Source organism: Varanus komodoensis, unplaced genomic scaffold (assembly GCF_004798865.1).
Source record: "Varanus komodoensis strain SLA01 unplaced genomic scaffold, ASM479886v1 scaffold11, whole genome shotgun sequence".
Lineage (NCBI taxonomy): Eukaryota > Metazoa > Chordata > Lepidosauria > Squamata > Varanidae > Varanus > Varanus komodoensis.
Genome location: NW_025335317.1, coordinates 29,081,443 through 29,102,798, shown reverse-complemented (window position 1 = coordinate 29,102,798; position 21,356 = coordinate 29,081,443). Strand labels below are relative to the sequence as shown.

General features: G+C 39.4%; 1 protein-coding gene across 1 annotated transcript in view; it reads right to left on the bottom strand.

The window, feature by feature from the left end:
- CFAP46 (cilia and flagella associated protein 46) overlaps positions 1 to 21,356 on the bottom strand; it is a 150,475-nt gene that overhangs the window by 76,464 nt on the left and 52,655 nt on the right. Inside the window, exons 24-36 of the mRNA XM_044420088.1 lie at positions 20,820 to 20,988; positions 20,447 to 20,531; positions 20,206 to 20,344; positions 15,033 to 15,216; positions 13,078 to 13,237; positions 12,376 to 12,536; positions 8,243 to 8,368; positions 7,306 to 7,368; positions 7,058 to 7,222; positions 5,663 to 5,811; positions 4,749 to 4,847; positions 4,020 to 4,149; positions 3,596 to 3,742 (exon numbers count right to left, since the gene is read on the bottom strand). Of these exons, the coding sequence (XP_044276023.1) occupies positions 3,596 to 3,742; positions 4,020 to 4,149; positions 4,749 to 4,847; positions 5,663 to 5,811; positions 7,058 to 7,222; positions 7,306 to 7,368; positions 8,243 to 8,368; positions 12,376 to 12,536; positions 13,078 to 13,237; positions 15,033 to 15,216; positions 20,206 to 20,344; positions 20,447 to 20,531; positions 20,820 to 20,988 (1,777 nt within the window). The remainder of the gene's footprint in view (positions 1 to 3,595; positions 3,743 to 4,019; positions 4,150 to 4,748; positions 4,848 to 5,662; positions 5,812 to 7,057; positions 7,223 to 7,305; positions 7,369 to 8,242; positions 8,369 to 12,375; positions 12,537 to 13,077; positions 13,238 to 15,032; positions 15,217 to 20,205; positions 20,345 to 20,446; positions 20,532 to 20,819; positions 20,989 to 21,356) is intronic.

Here is a 21,356-nt window from a genome sequence, read left to right as displayed (position 1 = left end):
TGAAATTAATGAGGTTTAATTTAGTCTTGACTTATGCCTCATTAATTTCAGTTAATAGTACTTAAGTTAGTCACAGCTAACTTAAGTAAGGCAGGTTGCTTACCTGTCATTCTTTGAGCTTATTAGAATTTTTGGCAGGAACCCTGTTTCCCCCTACCCCCCAGTATAATAGCAGGGGTTTCTGCCCTTTCATCAGTCCAGATGAAGACTGATGTTTTGCTCTCCAACATATACTGACATGATAAAAGGGAAGTCAGTCAGTCTTTTTCCACCAACACCAATGCGGGGCTGGCGGGTGGGTTGTGTGAATGCACAGATGATCACTCAAAGAATATTAGTTACAGGTAAGCAACCTGTCTTTCTTCATCATGGTCTCTGTGCATCACACACATGGGAGACTAGCAAGATGGGACAGTGTCGTTACTGAAGGATGGCAGAGAGGACAGCATGTCCAAAGGGGCAGTCCTTTCTAGCTTCCACATCTAATTGGTAATGATGGATAAATGTGCATGATGGTGACCACGTAGCAGCTTTACACAGGTTCTGTAAAGGTATGCCAGCATGCAGGGCCATCAAGGTGGATATGGTTCTAGTTGAATGCCATTTTGGGACAACTGATAATTCTATATTGGCAAGTTGGTGTGCAAGCTTGATGGTTTCAACCATCTATCTGGTGTTCCTTTGTCATGGTTAAAGTATTTAATGAAGAGTTGTTTTGTCTTACAAAATGGTTCCATCCACAATTGGTAGAAAGCAAATGCTCTTTCAATCGGTGTGAAATGTGCTGGAAAATATGCTGGTAGAATAATATCTTGATTCCAATGGAACGTTGTGGCTACCTTCAGTAGAAAAGTGGGATGCATCTGCAGTGCGAACTTTTCTTTATGACAATTTAGGTATGGTGGATCAATTTGAAGGGCACGCAACTCACTCTTCTAGCCAATGTGATGGCCACCAGGAAGGATGTTTTCTATGAGAGTAATCTTAAATCTGTAGATGCGAGTGCTTCGAATGGTGGTTTGGTCAGAGCTTGAACGATGGACAAGCTCTACATCACGACAAATGACAGGATCGGAGGATTTAAATTTTGGAGTTCTCATAAGAAATGTCATGTTATGTGGTAAGAGAAGACTGATGGCTCATCAATCTGCCCTCTATGGTAAGAAACAGCACCAAGGTATACTCTAATAGATGCTGGCTTCAGTCTTGACTGGTGTAAGGAGAGGGGAAATTGGAGGACATTATGCACAGTAGCAGTGAATGCTATAAGTTGTGGTACCATAAACCTCAAAACTTTTCCATCTGGAGGCATACGTTTGTCTCATATTGGGTTGGGGAGCTGATTGTAGTAGGATGGTTTGTATCTCTTGATACAAATTAGATAACATATGGGCAAATGTATTAGCCAGGCTGTTAGTTTCAGTGTGTGCAGGTCCGGGTGTAGAATTCTCTCTTGCTATCAAGAGATCAGGTCTGAGATTTCTGGAAGATGACACATTCTTTGAGAAAGTTGCATGAGGGTCAGAAACCAGGTTTGGTGAGACCAACACGGGGTTATTAAAAGACAGTTGGCTCTGTTCTGCTGCAATGTTGTTAATGTCCTTCTAATTAGTGGAATCGGTGGCAATGCATAAAAGAAAGAGTTTTTCCAGGGGATCATAAATGCATCTCCCATAGAGTCCTTTCCTATCCCCTCTCTGAAGCAATAGGATTTGCATGTCTTGTTGCTCTGCATTCCAAACAAATTGATGACAGGAGTTCCCCAGCAGTTGAACTACTGAAGAATGTCCTGGTTGAGTTCCCACTTGTGCATGAGAATGATGTGATGGCTCAGTGTGTCTGCCTTCGTGTTCTTGGTACCGACAATATGAACTGCTTGCAGATGAATCTTGTGCTCAATGCACCAGTTCCAAAGATGGATCACTAGACGAGCTAGTGGGGCTGACTTCGTTCCGTGCTGTTCATTGATATAAAAGATGTGGACATATTGTCCGAGGCCACTTGTATGTTCCTGCCTGACAGGAGGGTTTTGAATGATTAAAGAGCCTTAAAAGTGCTAAATAGTTTATGTGTCTCATCCATTTGTGTCCATGCCATGACCCTTGTGTTTGGTATGATGGTATGATGCACAGTGGGCTCCCCATCCATTTTGAGATGCATCAGTATACAGGGTAGTAGTTGGATCCATCTGCTGAAATGGTATCCTTTGGATCAAGTTAGAGTAGGCCAACCACCAGCAGATTGTCCTTAGAACATAATGTGGGATTTTGACTCATTGGTATGGAGAGTCATGTTCTGGATGGTGAATATGATTGAACCACAGTTGGTCTCATTCACAACCTTGCAAATGGAACAACCAATACTGTGGATGCTATGTGTCTGACAATCAGATGAACTGATCAGACTATAGCTGTCAAAGTAGATTGAAGTTTTAAGATGGACACTTTCAATTTTCTTTTTCAATCCACTGGTAGGTATGCTTGTGCTTTCAGGGATACCAAACAGGCTCCAATATAGGTAATAATCTGCAAAGGGACAAGCGATGATTTCTTGTTATTAATACATGGCCCCAGTCAATCTAATAAAGTGCAAGTCTTGGAAATTGAGGTCATTAAACCCTCTCTGGTTGAAGACACTAATAGTCTATCATCTAAATATGGGTAAACATGCACTCCTTGGAATCTCAAATATGCACGGATAGGTAACATGCATTTTGTAAACACTCTTGGTGCTGTAGCAAGTCTGAATGGGAGCACCTTGAATTTGTATGCTTCTGCATCAAGAAACCTAAGAAAGTGTCTGTAGGCCGTGTGAATGCTTATATGAAAATAAGTAAGTTTTAGGTCCAAAGCTGCAAATAAGTCCTCCTTTTGTAGTAATGCAAGTATGTTTTGCAAGGTAGGCATCCTGAATTTTTTTGTAACTATGAAGTGATTTACTCCACACAGGTCTAGGATGGGACGATGACTTTCATCTTTCTTCAGGATAGTGAAGTATTTAGAATAGAAAGCATGCTATCTCCCTGAGTGGTCAACTCTCAGGAATGCTCTCTTTCATAGCCATGTGTTGATCTCATCTTGGAGTATTGGAGAAGGTGATGTTCTATGGACCACTCTGAGAGGAGGCAGGATTTCAAACTCAATTTTACATCCATGTTCTATAATGGACAGGACCCACTGATCAGATGTGATGGATTCCAGATGGGGAGATGGTGTTTTACTCAATCCACAAATGGGAATTGGACTAATTCTGAATCCAAATCCCTCTAAAAGTGTGTCCAAACAGGTGCAGAGTAGAAATATTATTTCCTGCGATTTAAATTGTATTTGCCTTTTCTGCCACTATAGTACACTGTTGACTTCTATTCATTAATTACAATTCCAAGATCCTTTTCACATATACTATTACCTATTTGGGTAACCTGATCTTGGGAACTTATATAACAAATTCTGTTTCTATAAAAAGAAACATACTCTTGTTATCATGCAATTTTGTTTAAAAACACACAGCTAACCCAGTGTGCTTTTGCTGAAAAAACAAAATCTGGAGACACAGTCATGTCCTTTCTTGGGGAAGAGAGCTCTGAATGAGTTACCTGAGTTGCTTGGTGTGCCTCTGAAAGTAATAGTCTTGCTGGCTGGTATAAACACAGTTGGATCAGGACTTCAGCTTTGTCTATCCACAAGTAAGGGAAAGTAAGCCCACATAATTCTTTTTGCGTGATGGCATTCATTTCCAAAATCTGTAAAATAATTCTAGAAATTATTCCTTAAAAACACTACATGTTCTTCACACTGTAAAGTTTGTTGATTAGAATGTTAAGACATCTACATTCTAAAACAGAGAAGACAGAACAAAGAGCTAAATGGAAGCCACGGCTTTTTGTTTGTCAGCTTTGCTTCATTTAATTAATTACCTTTGTTTCTAAAAGTTTTTTATATCTTCCAAAATTCAGTTTTAAGGCAGAAAAACTATTAAAATGCATTGTCAATGCATTGTTATATGTAAATGTAAATTACCTTATCTTTTGCAGTAAGCAATATTTTATTCTGATACACATCATCTTGCTTTGTGCAGTCAAATAATTTATCTTCCTTATGATTATTCTGTAGGGCATTTTCATTTTTAACTGCAATTTCCTGTCTAAACCTGGATTAAAGAAAGAAGTAGGGGGAAAGAATCACCTGCTTTCTAAAAAGCATTAATTAGTTAATATACAAAAATGCTTATGTTACTCATTATGTTAATGTGCATGGAGCAAAACTTGAGCTTGGTTAGTAAGGTGCTAGTGCTATTACATCAAACAAAAGTTACTCTTAATTCAAGCTGCAGTATGAAAGTTACTAACTTATCACTGGAATCTTGATTTGGATACTACAAATTGAACAAGACGACATAGGGATAATGGGGTCCAGAACATGCATTCAAAGGGTTGTGGGGGGGGGGGGGCTGTAAAGTTTTGGCTGCATTCATTAACTTTTTTCCAGAAAAGTTCAAATTCTTCTGCTCACCTTGTTAGGAGGGAGCATGGTGGGGTATGACCTGGATTCAGTGCTCTCTACCACACCCCCACAGCCATACACTTTCCTTGATTACTGTGCCAAGTAGCTGATTGGTAGGATTTAACCTAAGAGCAGTCTACTTAGGAGCAGTTCTGGGTGTTCCATGCTTAGTGTTTTGGATTGACCCATATTAGGTAGGTATTTAAACCACTGATAGAATCATGCATCTTGTTACAAACAGCATACCTTCCTTGCTCCATTTCATTAATGTATACTTCACCTACTGCCTTCTCATGATAAGATGATGCTTGGCACAATTTCAAGTCTAAGCATACCTTGGAGAGTCTGTGAAAACAAACGATATAATACATCTTTGTTAGTATGTACAAATGCAAGCACTTATTGATAAGAAAAGTACTTCTGTTCAGTCAAGAATGTCCCAATGCCATTCAAATATAGAGCTGATTTCAAGTTGGCCCTCTTGAAGTCCCAGCTTCTAGTGCTTGACCTGCTGCACGTCCCCAGTCCCCTGATCTCAAAGCAAAGGATGAAGTGATCACTGGCATCCCGAGCTCCCCTAATCTGTACCTCATCTATCAGCTCCTCTGTGATGGTCAAGACCAAGTCAAGGATGTTCCCCCCCCTCGTCGCCTCTCACACTCTCTGTGTGAAAAACCCTCCCTCTATAGCTTCTAGGAGGTGATGTGACCTGGCTGTTACTGCTGAGTGAGTCTCCCAACTAATATCCAGGAGATTGAAAACTCCCATAATTACTATGTCCCTCCCCCGAGATATCCTTAGAATCCAATCTGAAGATTGAAGAGTTGAACTGAAGTATGCATATACAAATCCTTCAGCTTAATAATCAAGAAGAATAAAAGGCATGGCTGGCCTTTGCTGACGAAGAGTAACTGAATCCCTCTTCTCACCATGTGTGAACAGACACCACTTCTACTCATGAAGGAGGAAGGTCATAATATTTCTCCTATGGGCAAACCCTTAAACCTTGTAGGAAAACTCTGTTGACATAAAATCATAAACTGTGGAAAATACAGCATATTAAAGGGTTATGAAGTACAACTAAGGCAAAGAACAAATGTATGAAGGACAGGAAAGAAAACAGAAATGTTTCATAGTGAGTTAAAGTATTGAATACAAACCGAAGATGGTAGAGATCTGATAGAGTTTTGCTTTCTATGACATCTTGAGCAATGACTTCTGCCAGATGAAGGACTGGAAGAGTCAAGTGAGTACATAAAATTGTCTGTAGCTCATTAACTAAAAGGTCTATATAATATAAGGTCTGTGTCTAAAAATAAAGAGAAGGAGAGATAGTGAACAAGTTGTTAGTTCTTCATTATGAATCCTCTGAGAAACAGTCGAGATCCGATGGTACATTAAGTAACTGTGCAATGTATACTTTAGCCATAATTATTCATAGCATCATAGTACAGTAGAGCTGCAAAGGGCCAGCAAGGCTACTGGGTCCAACCCACTACTCAAGTTAAAGCATATTTTGAACCACTGAAAACACAACATTTAAAATCAATTCAACACTATTCAATTACAAAAATGTCTGGAAAATAAAACTGTCTTTGCCTGGCACCAAAATATTTGCAATGAAGGCACCAGGCTTACAAGGAGAGCCTATTCCAGAGGTGGGGCATTTACAGGTACATTTGTATGTATCCAATGACACCCACTGTAAAGATGCAGGAAGAATATGTGACAGTGCATTCTTAGAATGAGCTGCAATGCTAAGCTTCATGGTTATGCTCTTGGTACTTCAGATGTTGACTTACTTATCCTAAGGCAAGCTCAGAATCAGACTTTGGCAGCCTATAGAGTCTAACACAAAGTTTTATAAGTACTCCCAGCTTTCCCGACACCACCCTTCTACACAGCCTTTGCCCACTCTCAAAAGCCCTTTTATGAGTAACAGTCTACAAACATACACCTATTCTTCATATACAGTTCCCCTCCGCACCTTTCTTTATCAGTGGAGGCACAAGGGCAGCAGCAAAGACAAGAGAGAGGGTTCCTTATCTTTCTTTGATGTCTCCTCTCTCCTTCTCTAAGAATATGCTATGGCACTGCAGTTAGGGGAACTTTAGTCTTTTGAACAGGTCCTACAACCACAAAATGACTTTACTAACTGTAAGTGGAATGGGAGGATTTGTAAAAGAGAAGGAGTAAATTCCCCCTTTGCTTCTTACTTTTGCTATTTCTATACCATGGCTAATTTAAGTGAGTGAAATGAAGGAAAGAGGTAAGCTATTTGAAGAGTCATGCAGCAAGGAACAAGAATCCTCTGGGGGATCAGATTGGCTTGGGAATTTTGGGGATTTCCCTCAGTTTTCTAGAAAAGGTACAAAATTCTCAAGCCAGTTCAACAAGGACATTATTTGGATAGGTCACCCTTCTCTTACTCAAAACATTTTAGCATAGCAAATCCATTTCTTCCAATTCTAAAGGGGCCCTCAAGTTCCTAAGAAACCAAGAAAGCTCAATAAAGCAATATTTCTTTCTAAAATCTTTTTCAAAATGTTACTCACGGGTGCTAAAATAGTTTCCCTGTTCACAGCACAGCCACTTGAGTCTTGCTTAAAGGCATCTCTAATTTCATCAGGACAGTCATAGCTTGCCCATTCCTCCAAATTTACAGGTAACGCTTCAATTGGTCCTTTCCGCTTAGGTTTGTCCTTTATGACTGACTGTACCTAAAAAGTAAGCATCTAATTCTAAGAAAAAAATATTTTTCACTAGTATGAAAAAAGCAAATTATATATTTTAAAAAACATACCTGTTTGATATCTTTTGAGGATTTATCTTTTTTAGGAGGGGTTGTTGGTGAATTACCAGCAGGCTTTAGAGAAAAGAATAGGGAAAACTGGAATGTTTTTTGTACAGTAGAATAATTATATTAATATAATATTCTGTATTATACAGCTATATACACCTTAACATCTGAAACTACATATTTCTCTACTGGATTTAACAAAAAGAATGGGATGATACACACTCAGCTCACACTGGAACTTCTGGATCATACAAGCCAGTCACAAAGGAGGTATGGTGAAGGAATGAAAGCACTGTTTTCAGCAGGGTTTATCTCAAGTAAGTATGTCCTTAGAAATGTAATCTTGAGCTGTTTTCTTAATTCTCCCAGGCAAAGAGAATGGGATGGCACTTAATCTAGACAAGCAAATGTATTTCTTCACTAGAGGTCTTTTAGTTATCTGAGCAAGCAGGATGAGAAGAACTGTGGCAACATAAGAGCCAAGCTGAACATTAAAAAAATTCTGAACCAAAAAGATATGACAAAGGCAACATTAACAATTGCTACATGCACCACCAGTGGAGAGATGTTCAAATAAGCAGGGAACTGAGAACACCTGTCTGTTCTACAGTTTGGTAAGTAGAGGAGACATAAGTCTTTATATAGACTGAGTGCTCTGCCTGCTTCCCCCTTACTTCCCCCTGCTTCCCACCTTAAAGGTGATCAGTACTGTCACAGCTGACAGCACCTGGAGCACACTGGCATAAATTTGCAGAAATATTTTGTGTACTTTGTTTCCAGGTGGAAATAACTCACTGGATTGTGCTGTATAAATATAATATAGGTTAAAAATGAAAGAATATAGAGATTCTCAGAATTCTTATTTGAATACATTATTTCCATAATTTATTATGGGAAGAACTGCTCAGATGTACCCCTACATTTGCAGAAAAAAATAAACTTTGCATGCACAGCACCGTCTCACTTGTTTAGCATCTTTTTTCCCTTTTGTTTTAGGAGTACTTAGCTGAGTTGGTGAAATTTTGACTGATGCCTTTAAAACAGATCCTGCTGATGTCAGTGAAATCTGAAAAACAATAATTACGTTTGTTTTAAGGGGAGAAAATCTACAAAGTATTATCTTTCTATATTTCAATTGCTGACTGACCCCCTTTGCTCCTTGCAGAGTGGGCCCAGCTGTCGTTGGTTTGACACCAAGTGGGGCTGGTGGGAGAGTTGTGTGAATGCACACATTACTACTTGAAGAATGACAGTTATGGGTTATGGGTAAGCAACCTGACTTTCTTCTTCATGTTCTCTGCGCATCACACATATGGGTGACTAGCGAACTAGTAAGACTAATTAAATATCTTTTTTGACTGGGTCACCTCCCAAATGGACAGCAGAAGGACAAAATCTACCCTGACTTTAGCAAAGTTTTCGACATAGCGCCCCACAACATTCTGATAAGCAAATTAGCAAACACTGGACTAGATAGAAAAACTATTTGGTGGATCCAAAATTACTAAATCAGACACAAAGAATGCTAATCAATGGCACCTTCTCAAACTAGGGAAAGGTAACAATTGGGTATCCCAGGGTTCAGTCTTGGGCCCAGTGCTCTTCAACATGTTTATAATGATTTGGATGAAGAAGTGAAAGGAACAATTATCAGATTTACAGATGACATGAATCTGGGTGGGATAGCTAATACCCTGGAAGACAGAGAGAAGATTTAAGGTGATTTTGATAGGTTGGAGTGCTGGGCTGAAAAGAACAGAATGAAATTCAGTAGGGACAAATGACAAGTCCTCAGCCCAGGAAAAAGAAACCAATTGCATTGATACAAGATGGGGAATATGTGGCTTAACAGAACTGAAAAAGAAAAAGACCTTGAAGTTTTTGTGAAAACAGGTGAGATATGAGCCAACAATGAGATGCAACTGCAAAAAGGGTAAATGCTATTTTGGGTTGCATGAACAGAAGTTTCACTTCTCAAACAAAGCAGGTACTAGTTCCTCTTTACTCTGCACTAGTCAGACCTCACCTTGGATACCAGTTCTGGGCACTAAGATTTAAGAAAGATGCAGAAAAAATAGAATCTGGAGGAGGGCAACTAATGATCCAGGTTTTGGAAGCATTGGCTTATAAAGAGAGACTAAGAAGACTTGAGAAGACTGAGAGGGTACCCGAGAGGCTGTCGCAAAGAGGAAGGACACGATCTCTTTTCACTCATACCAGAACACAGAACATAGAATTTTCAGTTCAAGTTGTAACAAACCAGATAAAGACTAGATATCAGAACATTTCCTCACTACCAGAGCAATACAAGAGTGGAACCAGCTACCTAGAGAGGTGGTGAGCTCTCCCACACTAGACACATTCAAAAAGAAACTGGACAGTCATCTGAGTGGAATGGTGTAACTTGGTGTCCTGCTGCAGCAGGAGGTTTGGACTCAATGGCCTTCTTGACCCCTTCTAACTCTACTATTCTAGGATTCTATGACGCTTACCCTAGACAAGATGGCAGGGTGGTGTTGACACTGGAAGATCAAAGAGAGGACTGCTCTGCCAAAGGAACAGTCTGGTTTTGCACAGACATCCAGCCTGTAGTGCTTGATGAATATTCAGAGTGCAAGACTAGGGGCTAGTCCTCATGGTATGGGAAGACTTGTCCTCTTTGGAGGCATAGGAGTGAGCAGACCACTGCCATGCATTTGGTGAAAGCCCTGGGGGCAGCTGAGAGCCCAAAGGAGAGTACAGAGAATTGGAACTGGGCCTTTGGTGTCAATAGGGGCTCCCTTTTGGGATTTAACCAACTTGGGTCTGAGCATATTCTCAGGACCAACCACACCTTCAGAGTTGATGATAGACAGGGACTGACTCAGTTCTGAATGCTTTCTTGGGACTGACAGGACCCTTGTTGTCAATCGGTGCTCTCATGGCATCCTCATTTTTGCTTGGTGGCAACAACCATCTTTTTTGCACACTTCACCACTTTCCCAACCATATGGTCCTCTGTGGAGTGGTCAAGCATTTGGAGTCCATGGTTTCCAGATCCCTGGCCCTCAGTTGATTGGCTCTGTGTTTCCAGGCCTGTTTTGTGAAGGCCTAGCAATGTGGGCATGATTTGATGATGTGTTTCTCACCCAAACAGAAATGCAGAGGGACTAGGTGTCCATTGGTGGTGGGGAAAGCTTACTCCCACAACAGATGCACTTTCCAATGGGTGCCTTTGATGCCATCATGGCAAAGGAGGAAGCAGAGAGAGAACAGGGAAAGTACTGGTATTAGGATACAAAAGTTCAAAGAGAAAGCAGGTGGAGTTTACGAGTAAAGAGTGAAAATGAAGTTTATGGAGATAAGGGTATAAAGAAGACTGAGTTGGAAGCCAAGAAGGAGAAAGCAGTAGAGGGAAAAGGTAATAAATACTGGCAAAATACTCAGGTTCAGAAGTGCTTCCTGTTCTAGACATGGAGGCAGTCCAAAAGAAACTGAGGGACTAGGCAGGAGCCCCTGCCACAAGTGTAGGGAACACAAAGGGGAGGAGTTCCTACTCAGACTAATGCTTAGCTGTAGAATCTTCCTGACAACAGCTCCAACCAGATGCAGAACCTATATGTGTGATGTGCAGATACCATGAAGAACAATGAAAAAAAAGAATTTAGTAGGACTTTGCAAATCTGCAAATGGTAGTAGTCTCTTTTACCTTTACATAGAGCAAACCTACACAGATAAAATTTAATAACTTAGATCCCTAGATAACTTTAAAAGTTCATAGAAGTTTTCTGCTCTCCTCCTCTGGCAGAAACCTAGAGAAAAATGTGGGATGGGGCATAAGGGCACAGTCCTATGGGGATGTTTGGAAGCCTCCAGACTCAAAGGAACGTGGGCATGCTATGCAGGGCAGGAGGTGCATAGAGGTGAAGATTACCTCCATGTTCCTCCTGGGATACAAATCAGCAAGATGGCTGTATAATGGTGGCACTCTGGAGCAGGAAGGAAGGAGGCTGAGCCACCTTGCATCCTCCTCTCTCACTTCTACTAAAGATTGCCGAATCTTTCTTGTTGTGTAACCAGGTGCTTGACTGATTACACAACAGGTTGCACAAATGCAATGCGCAATGGGTTGCACAAAGAATTGTACAAACATAGTGCACACCACTTGCATAACTAAATTCCACTTGTGAATCAGTGCTTGAACAATTTTAATTTTCTTCTCTCGCACATGGCTCAGAACTCAGTTACTGTTAGCACATTGCTATCTGCAGTAACAGAATGACATAGCTGGCTAATGCCCAACTTACGACCTAGTCATCATAGGCTGAGCATTGTAAGCAGTCCTGAGATGTTTTATTGGGAAGAATGGGACAAAAATATTTTAAATAAATAAATAGTCTGCATTCTTAAAAATCTATTAGCCAACCAAAGGAGATTTCAAAACTAATTTAGAACAAAAGTAGAACTTTGTTCCTCATTTCTGAAAAATGAAGGACAGAATAATTTTAACCCATCAGATGGCTGTCCAAAAAGGTTCACAATGGAGTATAAGTTCCACTGTGCCATCGGGGGGGGGGGGTCATGTCTGACCCAAAGTCTCCAGTTCTGCAGTGCATTCTGAGGTTAGGGCAGAACTGGTTTTGGACCCACAGTCCCACCATTCTCCAGCAGTGAGCCTAGACTGTCTCACTCAGCTGGACTGGCCTGGAGATGCTACAGCTAATTTCCATAGCTTCAGAATGTCACAGCTTTGCTTTTCAATGCATAATGATGTTTATCATTAAGAGTAATGCAGTTGCTTTTAGTTAAAATATTTTGATGTGGCACATAAAAATGATCAGAGGAACACACAAATATTAGTGTTGTTTGAAAGTACTCTCCCCTGCTATACAGATGATAATCTATAACTTTTTGGAACATAATTTCAATTCAGTTGTACCTAGGAAAAACGTATATACATTCATCAAAATTATATTGCTAATCATCTTGGTTTCCATATCATTTCTGTCTTTACAATTCAAGTAAATGTTACAGAAAATTTGATAAACTGACACAATACATCCAGCCATCTGCTCATCACATTTATCTTCTCACCTGCCATATGCGTATCACAAAAGCATATGCCATCAAACAGTGCTGCTCATGAAGAGGTGAACCATGGCCAGAAATAACAGCCATTACTGTATGAGCTCTAAGCAAAGCTACTAATTGCTTTATATTTCTCAATTCTCCAATTGTAATTTTGTTTCCTGAATCTAGGATCAAAAGTAACAAAAGTAACATTTAACAATCAATACTGCTGGGAAATTGAATTATTGGAATAAGTACTGTGAACATATAAAATTAAAATATGAATTAATCATTTTATTCATATTACCTATAGTTATTTCATTCTGTAAATTTGAGGGTGGAATAAACCAACAATAAATAGTGATAATTTTGGTAGCAGATAGTAACATTTAATATAAAGAAGTATTCTTTCAATGGATATAAGGGAAAATACTGATATTGGTGAGACTACAAAATTAAGTCTAACATAAAAATGATTTAAACTAAATATATTTTCAATTGTACTCTTTTCTAAAGAAGAGTTAGGATACATGTTTCTGTGGATGAAAAAAGTCTATGCTAACAGGCGAATGCTGAAACTTGAAGGACCTTTTGTGTCTAAACACAAATAGAACTGTATCCTTAAATAATTTAGTTAAAAAAGAAAGCATTTTACATGTCACAGAGTAACACTAGAAAGAGTAACACTAGAGTAACACTAGAAAGCAAACACTGAATAAGACACACCTTCCTCATCAGGGCTTTTTTGGACAGGTTTGAGGTGCAGCAATATAGATATTGCCCAGTCAAGATGTTTAATAGCTTCATTAAGAGGAAACTGTTTACAATATAGCCATTCTGCAAATCTTAATAGATTATCAACTTTCTTTAATTCAGATTCTTTTTTCTGTATTAAGACAATGAATACAATATTAGGCTAGATGCTCTCAGTATAGATTTCCGATTCCCTTTTAGATCAAATAAACATGGTCAAAATACATTGCATGGATATTCTATCTAGGTTTACAGTTGCTCAAAACAGAACAAAACAAAACAAACAAACAAACCCAAACACTTTCAAGAACTCCAAAAACAGTGGGCAGAATCCAGTATTGCTGCTTTTCTTCCACTCATTCCACTGTGGCAGTGGGGTTCATTATTTGTACAACAGAAAGTTAGTGGTTCAAAAAGCAACTACAGAAACACTTGTTTCTGGACTGGGCCAAGTTAGTGGAGATTTGTTCTGGAGATGAGTGTTTGTCTTAATTTCTGATTGCTTTTCCATCGCTACTTCCTGTTGCACTACTGGCATATGGGAGGAGGATACTGCCCAGTATTTAAATAGGTCAACAAATAAGGCACATAAGCAATAAAATTTGCCTTTTCTTATTATTTCTTATTGGAATAACTGCAACAAAATGCAGAAATTAAAACATGGAAGCAATGTTATAAAAGTATTCTATTTGTATTTATATTGTATAAACAGGGTTAGTACTATCAATTTTAGGTCACATACCAGTAGGTACATAAGTCTAATTTCTAAGTGCATGAACATAAAAATCACTCAGCCTTTCCTAACAAGCTATATTTAAAGCATCAAGGATTTCCTGAAAGTAAACAGAATCAAAATAAAGGAAAATGATAAGTATCATGGTGAAACATTTCACATTCTAGAAATACACTTGAACATCCAGTTTCAGAAGTATTCATAACCCTCTAAAATAAAGTACTTCAAAACTGTCTTCAAGACATCTAACTAAAACCATGAAATACTGAGAATCTCTTGTCATCTTAGACTCTGTCATTACAGTACCATTCTAGGCTGCCAGGAAAATGGGTGAGGGATCATAGGTTGCTGTGGATCACTCTGAAGGCCTCCCCAGAGTGGGAGTGGAAAGTTCCACCATTGTCACAGCTCCATCATCATTGGTTCAATGGCACTGGAGCCACGAATGGGGAACTCTGAGGAAATGTAAGGAGAGGCCATGGTTCCATGGGGCTACATCCCCTCTTGCTCCCTGAAAGGCAGAATGCTTACCTGTAACTGTCGTTCTTCAAGTGGTCATCTGGGCATTTGCACACCTACAGGCTTTGCCATGGAGCACAAGACCTGAACTGGAGAAAACTTCCACAGCTCAGAGTCATGGAGTGGGTGGGAGCACAGCCCCACTCCTATCAAGGGGAGGATAAGGGGGGAGTTATCTTGAAGACCACATTGTCCCAGGTGTGCAAGGGAGCCGGAAATCTGTAAAGGAGGCATAGATGACCATGCCTGGCCTGAAGGGTAAAACAGCACTGACGACAGCCAGTAGAATGGGGAGGGGAGAATCGTGTGAATACACAGATTACCACTTCCACCCACTCTGTGACTCCGAGCTGTGGATGTTTTCTAAGATTCAGACATTGTGCCCTGTGGCAAAGCCCATATGTGTGCAATGCACAGAGACCACAAAGGAGAACAAGGGGCAAAACTATGTGTAAATAATCTTTGCTCTACAGACATTGAGTAGGAAAAAGAGGTGAAAACTGCTCACAGAAATGTGATCATGTCACATAGGTTACAGGTGACCTTCTGTTCTAGCAAGACTTGGGAAGGAGTGGGTCTTTTCTGACAAATTTTCCCCTCAGGATTTGTCTGCTAAAATTGAGGTATGCACACAAGTATAATCTTCTTGTCTTAAAAAAGAGAGAGGGATGCAAACCTGTAAAACTTCAATTGTATTTTGGTAGCAGGATAGCTGTCCAACAAGATCTGATGACACAGAGGCCAGTTGATGCCACATATGTGACATGTAGTCTTCACTTTCATCTCGGAATTTTTGAATTTCCATTATATAGTTACGTCCAAGTCTTGCCTTCAGCATTACCATATGTTTAAAAACTGGACTACAAAGCATATTTTGATTGAGTTAATGCTTATAAATAATTGAATATAATTAAGTTAGAGTGATATTTTAAGACTTATTTTATTAACTATCTTACATTCAGAACCTCTGGTTAAGGCATATTTGTCTCCATGAGCAGCAATAATTAATTTGCCCTGCATTTCAGCAAGCAAATGCATCAGGAATAAAACAGTTTCAGCAGTGTACACCCCAAATTGTGCAAGCTGTGTGACTTTATAGGCTAAAGGGATTTTTCCAGTTCCCTTCCCAACTGCAATCCTTCAAATTTGCTTGAAGGATTGCTAAACCTTCCAGAATTGCATCCAAAGTAGCTGCACAGGAAAGGTAGAATCAGTTAAAAATGTTGCCCCTTCTTGAGCTAGAAGATTCCATTGAATTACCATTTCCTCTGAGCTAACAGAAGTTAAATCCTACCTTAGCATATTGTTTGCTTTTTATATCTTGTTTCCATATTGTTTGCTTTTTGAACACCCACTATTTAAATAAATAATAATTTAATTGTAAGAAATGGCAGATGAATGACATGCAGGAGTCTTCTCCAGCACCACAATTCAAAGGCCCCAATTCTTCAGCACTCAGCCTTCCTTATGGACCAACTTTCACAGTCATACATTGCAACTGAGAAAACCATAGCCTTGACTATATGAATTTTTGTCAGCACAGTGATGTCTCTGCTTTTTAGTATGCTGTCTAGACCTGCAAGTGTCTTTTAAGTTTTTGGCTGCAGTCACCATCTTGGAGCCCAGGAAAATAAAATCTGTCACTACCTCCCTTTCTTCCCCATTTATTTGCCAGGAAGTGAGACGACCGGATGCCATTATCATAGTTTTCTTAATGTTGAGTTTCAAGCCAACTTTTGTGCTCTTCTCTTTCACGTGCATCAAGAGGCTCTTTAGTTCCTCTTCACTTTCTGCCATTAGAGTGGTATCATCTGCATATCTGAGGTTGCTGATATTTCTCCTGGCAATCTTAATTCCAACTTGTGATTCATCTAAACTGGCCTTTCTCATGATGTGCTCTGCATATAAGTTAAATAGGCAAGGTGACAATAGACAGCCTTGCTGTACTCCTTTCTCAATTTTGAACCATGCAATCAGTTGTTTCATGTCCAGTTCTCACTGTTGCTTCTTGTCCCACACACAGGTTTCTCAAGAGACAAATAAGATGGTCTGGTACTCCCATCTTTTTAAGAACTTGCCACAATTTGTTGTGATCCACACAATCAGAGGCTTTAGCATAGTCAATGAAGCAGAAGTTGATGTTTTTCTGGAACTCCCTAGCTTTCCCCATGATCCAGAGTATGTTGGCAAGATGATCTCTAGTTCCTCTCCCTCTTCGAAACCCTGCCTGTACTTCTGGTAGTTCTCGGTCCACATATTGCTGGAGCCTAGCTTGTAGGATTCTGAGCATAACTTTGCTAGCATGTGAAATGAGTCCTAAAAGGCTTGGGACCTGGTTACCTGAAGGAGCGCTTACATCCATATATGCCCGACCGCCCCTTGAGATCTGCGGGAGAGGCCCTTCTCCGGGAACCATCCGTGAAAGAAATTAGGAGGGTAGGTACTCGGAGGAGGGCTGTCTCTGCGGTGGCGCCCAATCTATGGAATGTGCTCCCCAGAGAGGTCCGCCTGGTGCCCTCGTTATTTGTTTTTCGGCGCCAGGTGAAGACCTTTTTATTTAAACGTCACTTTAATTGTTAACAATATTTACTTATCTGGCCAGGGTGACTTCTTTTCTTTTCTTTTCTTTTCTTTTCTTTTCTTTTCTTTTCTTTTCTTTTCTAACTTTTCTAACTTCTTTTATATCGTTTATATTTTTTATTTATTTTATATTATTAATTTTAATTTTATATTGTTATTTTTGTATTGTATTGTATTTTATTGTGTTGTAAGCTCCCCGGAGGCTTCGGCAAGGGGCGGCATAGAAATGTAATAATAATAATAATAATAATAATAATAATAATAATAATAATAATAGCAGCTCACCCCTTCCTTACAGCTACCTTGCCTGAGGGTATTTGACACACAAACACCAAGAACCATAACTATACTCCTGTTGGACTCTGTCTATGTCAACACAAGGCAACAAATGATTGCATGGAGTAAAAATATCAATTGCTGTTAAGTTACTCCTCCTACTGCAATTATGGAAAATTGCATTGGCTTAATAATACTCCCTTATCCAAGAGGTGTCCCAACATGTTTCCACTGTGTAAAAGAGGACATTGGCTGGCTCTTCTGAGGAAACTGTCATTATGCTACACCATTAATCGTGGTGCCATTATCAGAGAAATGTGAGAATGGGCACGAATGTTACTACTTTAGCCTTTTTCCTATTTTTGTGCTGTTGACATAGCTCAATACATTTGCGGCTATATCATCATACTGACACTTAAGGGGGCCTAACTACGATTTTAAATAAGCAAATTATAAATTTGCAGACCACTAGACAACCTAAGCATTTCTTTCTATTTGACTAGACAGTATATACATTTCTCAACATGCCAAATTACCAATGATATGACTTAAATATTAGTACCATTTCATACATATGCAAAAAAAATCCCAACCGACAAAAGTGTGAACATTGTGACGTAACTCAAGAATGCTATAGAACTTCCAAATGACAGCTTAGCAACATTACCAAAGGAATTCTACCAAAGGTTTTTCGGCGCCAGGCTAAGACCTTTTTATTTAAAACTTATTTTAATTGCTAAATTATTGTATTAATTAGTATTTTAAAATTTTTAGCTGAGAATGCACCGGGGGTTTTTAAATGTTGTTGTTGTTGATGTTGTTTTCTTCTTTTAATTGCTATATTATTATTATTTATGTATGTTTTATGTATTCTTTGTGAGCCGCCCCGAGGCTTTGTTGCGATGGGGGTGGCATAGAAATGTTTTAAATAAATAAATAAATAAATAAAATGAGTGCAGTGGTGCGGTAGTTTGAACATTCTTTGGCATTATCCTTCTTTGGGATCGGAATGTAAACTGACCTTTTCCAATCCTGTGACCACTGTTGAGTTTTCCAAATTTGCTGGCATAGCACTTTTAGTGTAGCACTTTTACTGCATCGTCCTGTAAGATTTTGAATAGCTCAGCTGGAATACTGTCACCTCCATTAGCTTTGTTGTTGCTCAGACTTCCTAAGGCCCATTTGACTTCACATTCCAGGATGTCTGGCTCGAGGTCAGCAACCACCCCATCATGGTTATCAGGGATGTTAAGCTCTTTCTTGCATAGTTCCTCTGTGTAATCTTGTCATCTCTTCTTAATCTCTTCTGCCTTTGTTAGGTCCCTGCTATTTTGGTCCTTTATCATGCCCATCTTTGCATGAAACGTTCCCATCATATCTCCAATTTTCTTGAACAGGTCTCTGGTCTTCCCTGTTCTATTGTTTTCTTCTATTTCTTTGCACTGTTCATTTACGAAGGCATTCTTATCTCTTCTAGCTGTTTTCTGGAATTCTGCATTCAATTGGGTGTATCTTTCTCTTTCTCCCCTGCCTTTCGCTTCCATTCTTGCTTCAGTTATTTGTAAAGCTATTTGTATTTCTTTTTCTTTGGGATGGTTTTAGTTGCTACCTCTAGTACAATTCTTATTCTTATGCATGCATAGCAAGGCTAATTTTCAACACCATCCTTATCCACCTACCATGTGTTATGACATGCTGCAACCTACATGTTTATACTTGGAAGCCACACTTCCAATGATGAAATTGTGAAAGTACTAGAATGTGTCCAATATATTAAACAGATTTGAACTACATAAACTAACTTATTTTATGGGCAACTCAGGATTTTGTTGAAAAAATATGTATTCATTGAGGAGTTACTTAGCTAAATTATTCAGAAAGCTAAGGATATATGCTAAGCCTGCAATCCTATACCCGTTTTTCTGGAAGTAAATCCAATTGAACTAAATTGAATTAAATAGATCTTTCTTCTGAGCAGACAGAAGATTACAGCAGGATTCTACTGTAAAAATCTCATTTGCCCCATTTAAACTTACACTACTACTACTACTATTATTACATTCCATTTACATCTTGCTTTTTTCCTCTTGTGAGAACTGCCAGGCAGTTTTCATTGCTTCATATATCCCCACAACAACCTCTGAGGTAGGCTGGACTGAGAGTGAGTGACTGGCCCAAAGTCACCCAGTGAGCTCCATGGCTGAGTGGAGACTAGAACCCAGATTTCCTGGGTCCCAGTCCAACACTGCAATCACCACACCACAATACTACATTTAAAAGACCAATTTTACCCCATTGGCTATGATCAAGCCCCTTGCAAGGGCTCCCTACTTCCCTCCCGTTAGCCCTGTTCATTTATTATGTCCAAACAGAGTATCTCAGTAAATGCGAGAGGCACAGTGTTGGGCCCACTGGACCTATCCCTGTTCATGCTGGCCACACACTCAGTCCCTAGCCTCCTTGAATTGAACAGAGAAATGAAGGATGCTCCTATTCATGCTGAATTAAAAAGTAAGGTCCTCAACAGCACAGAGAAACCTATGTGTATTCAAGTAAAAACAAATAGAGTCCCACTCCTCATCATGAAACATGGAAGGCAGAACAAGGGATGTTGTGGGCATAGCCATTAGAATCATAGAATCATAGAACAGTAGAGTTGGAAGGGGCCATGAAGGCCATCAGGTTCAACCCCTGCTGTTGCAGGACACCATGTTACACCTTCCCATTCAGATGGCTGTACAGTTTCTTTCTGAATGTCTCTAGTGTGGGAGAGCCCACCACCCACTGTTGTGGGTTTACATGTGTTTATATCACGTTCTGGTACCACTGGACAGAGGTGCTGTGTGAGTACTGGGGAACCAACTCTATAAAACATTTCTCTGTATGAAAGAATACAAATAGAAATTGCACAGACCTGGTTAGGTATCCAATATCAACACAACTACAGTAATCTATATGAAAACATCAAAAACAAAGAAAGCTGAACAACTTACAGTCTGTGCTTAGTTCGAGGAAGGTTCTGAACAGCATCATCTAACACTTTGAGACCTGCTTCCCAATCATTTTTATCAGCATACACTTGGAATAATAATACATACAAGAATGTCCTTAAGGTTGGATCCTCATCAGCACCTTGAAATAGTTTATACAATGTTAACAATATTTTGTAGTGTTAATATTACAAAAGTAATGCAGTCACTCCACAACCCCCACTTCCTAACAGCGAAAACTTACCTGGAAAAAAATGTCCATCTGATGAACTGCTGCTTTGAAAGTCTGTTGTGCGCCACTGATGCAAATGTAACATATGTTCTGTTTCCTAAATGATGGGGGCAGTTGGGGAAGGAAGGAATGACGTAAAATCCATGAGTATTGTAACTGTCATACAGCTTTGACAAAATGGCATGCAGGCTATGGACCCAAGTCAATATGAGCATGGACGGCTACACTATTTATTGCCACAGAATCAGCAACTGCAGGCTATCTATCTACAAATTCCATCTATTTATATGAATTAACCATCCAACTTTTAGCTTTCTGGTTGCTTGTTCTGTTTAGAGCTTTCTGAAGTGAAAACACTCCTACTTGCCATTTATTTATTTATTACCTGCTTGGTTTTGGCTTCTGATGCTTTAATGATGCTTTTGAGAATAATTTCAGTGGGCATTTTGAGCTGCTGCCTGTCTGCTGAAGAGCCAATGAAGGGCAAGCAGGCATTCCAGAAATGTCTAGCTGCAATCATAGCAAGAGCAATGTTTCCTGCTTCTCCTGCATATCTAAAAGTACCGAAACACACAAAAAAAGCATAGGCCTGGTATAGCATATAGTAAATAATGCTTGGTACAGTTACACCGAGTCCAACACAGTATTCTGTGGGCCTCCTTGCAAATATTAAAGATCACATTTTCTGAATGTACAAGGGGATTCATCCCATTACAAAAAGTATTTCTTTCATGTACATTTTAAAAAAGGTCCATGGAAAATAGGTGTGTGAAAGAGGCATTCTCTCTTGCTGGTTGTTACTGTATGGCCACTTTTCAAAATCCATTATTTATATATTTCGCACATTTACAAATAGTGAAGGCTACATATAGAGAGATATTCATTCAAGTTTAACAGGGTTAAACTTGGGCAAATGCAGATC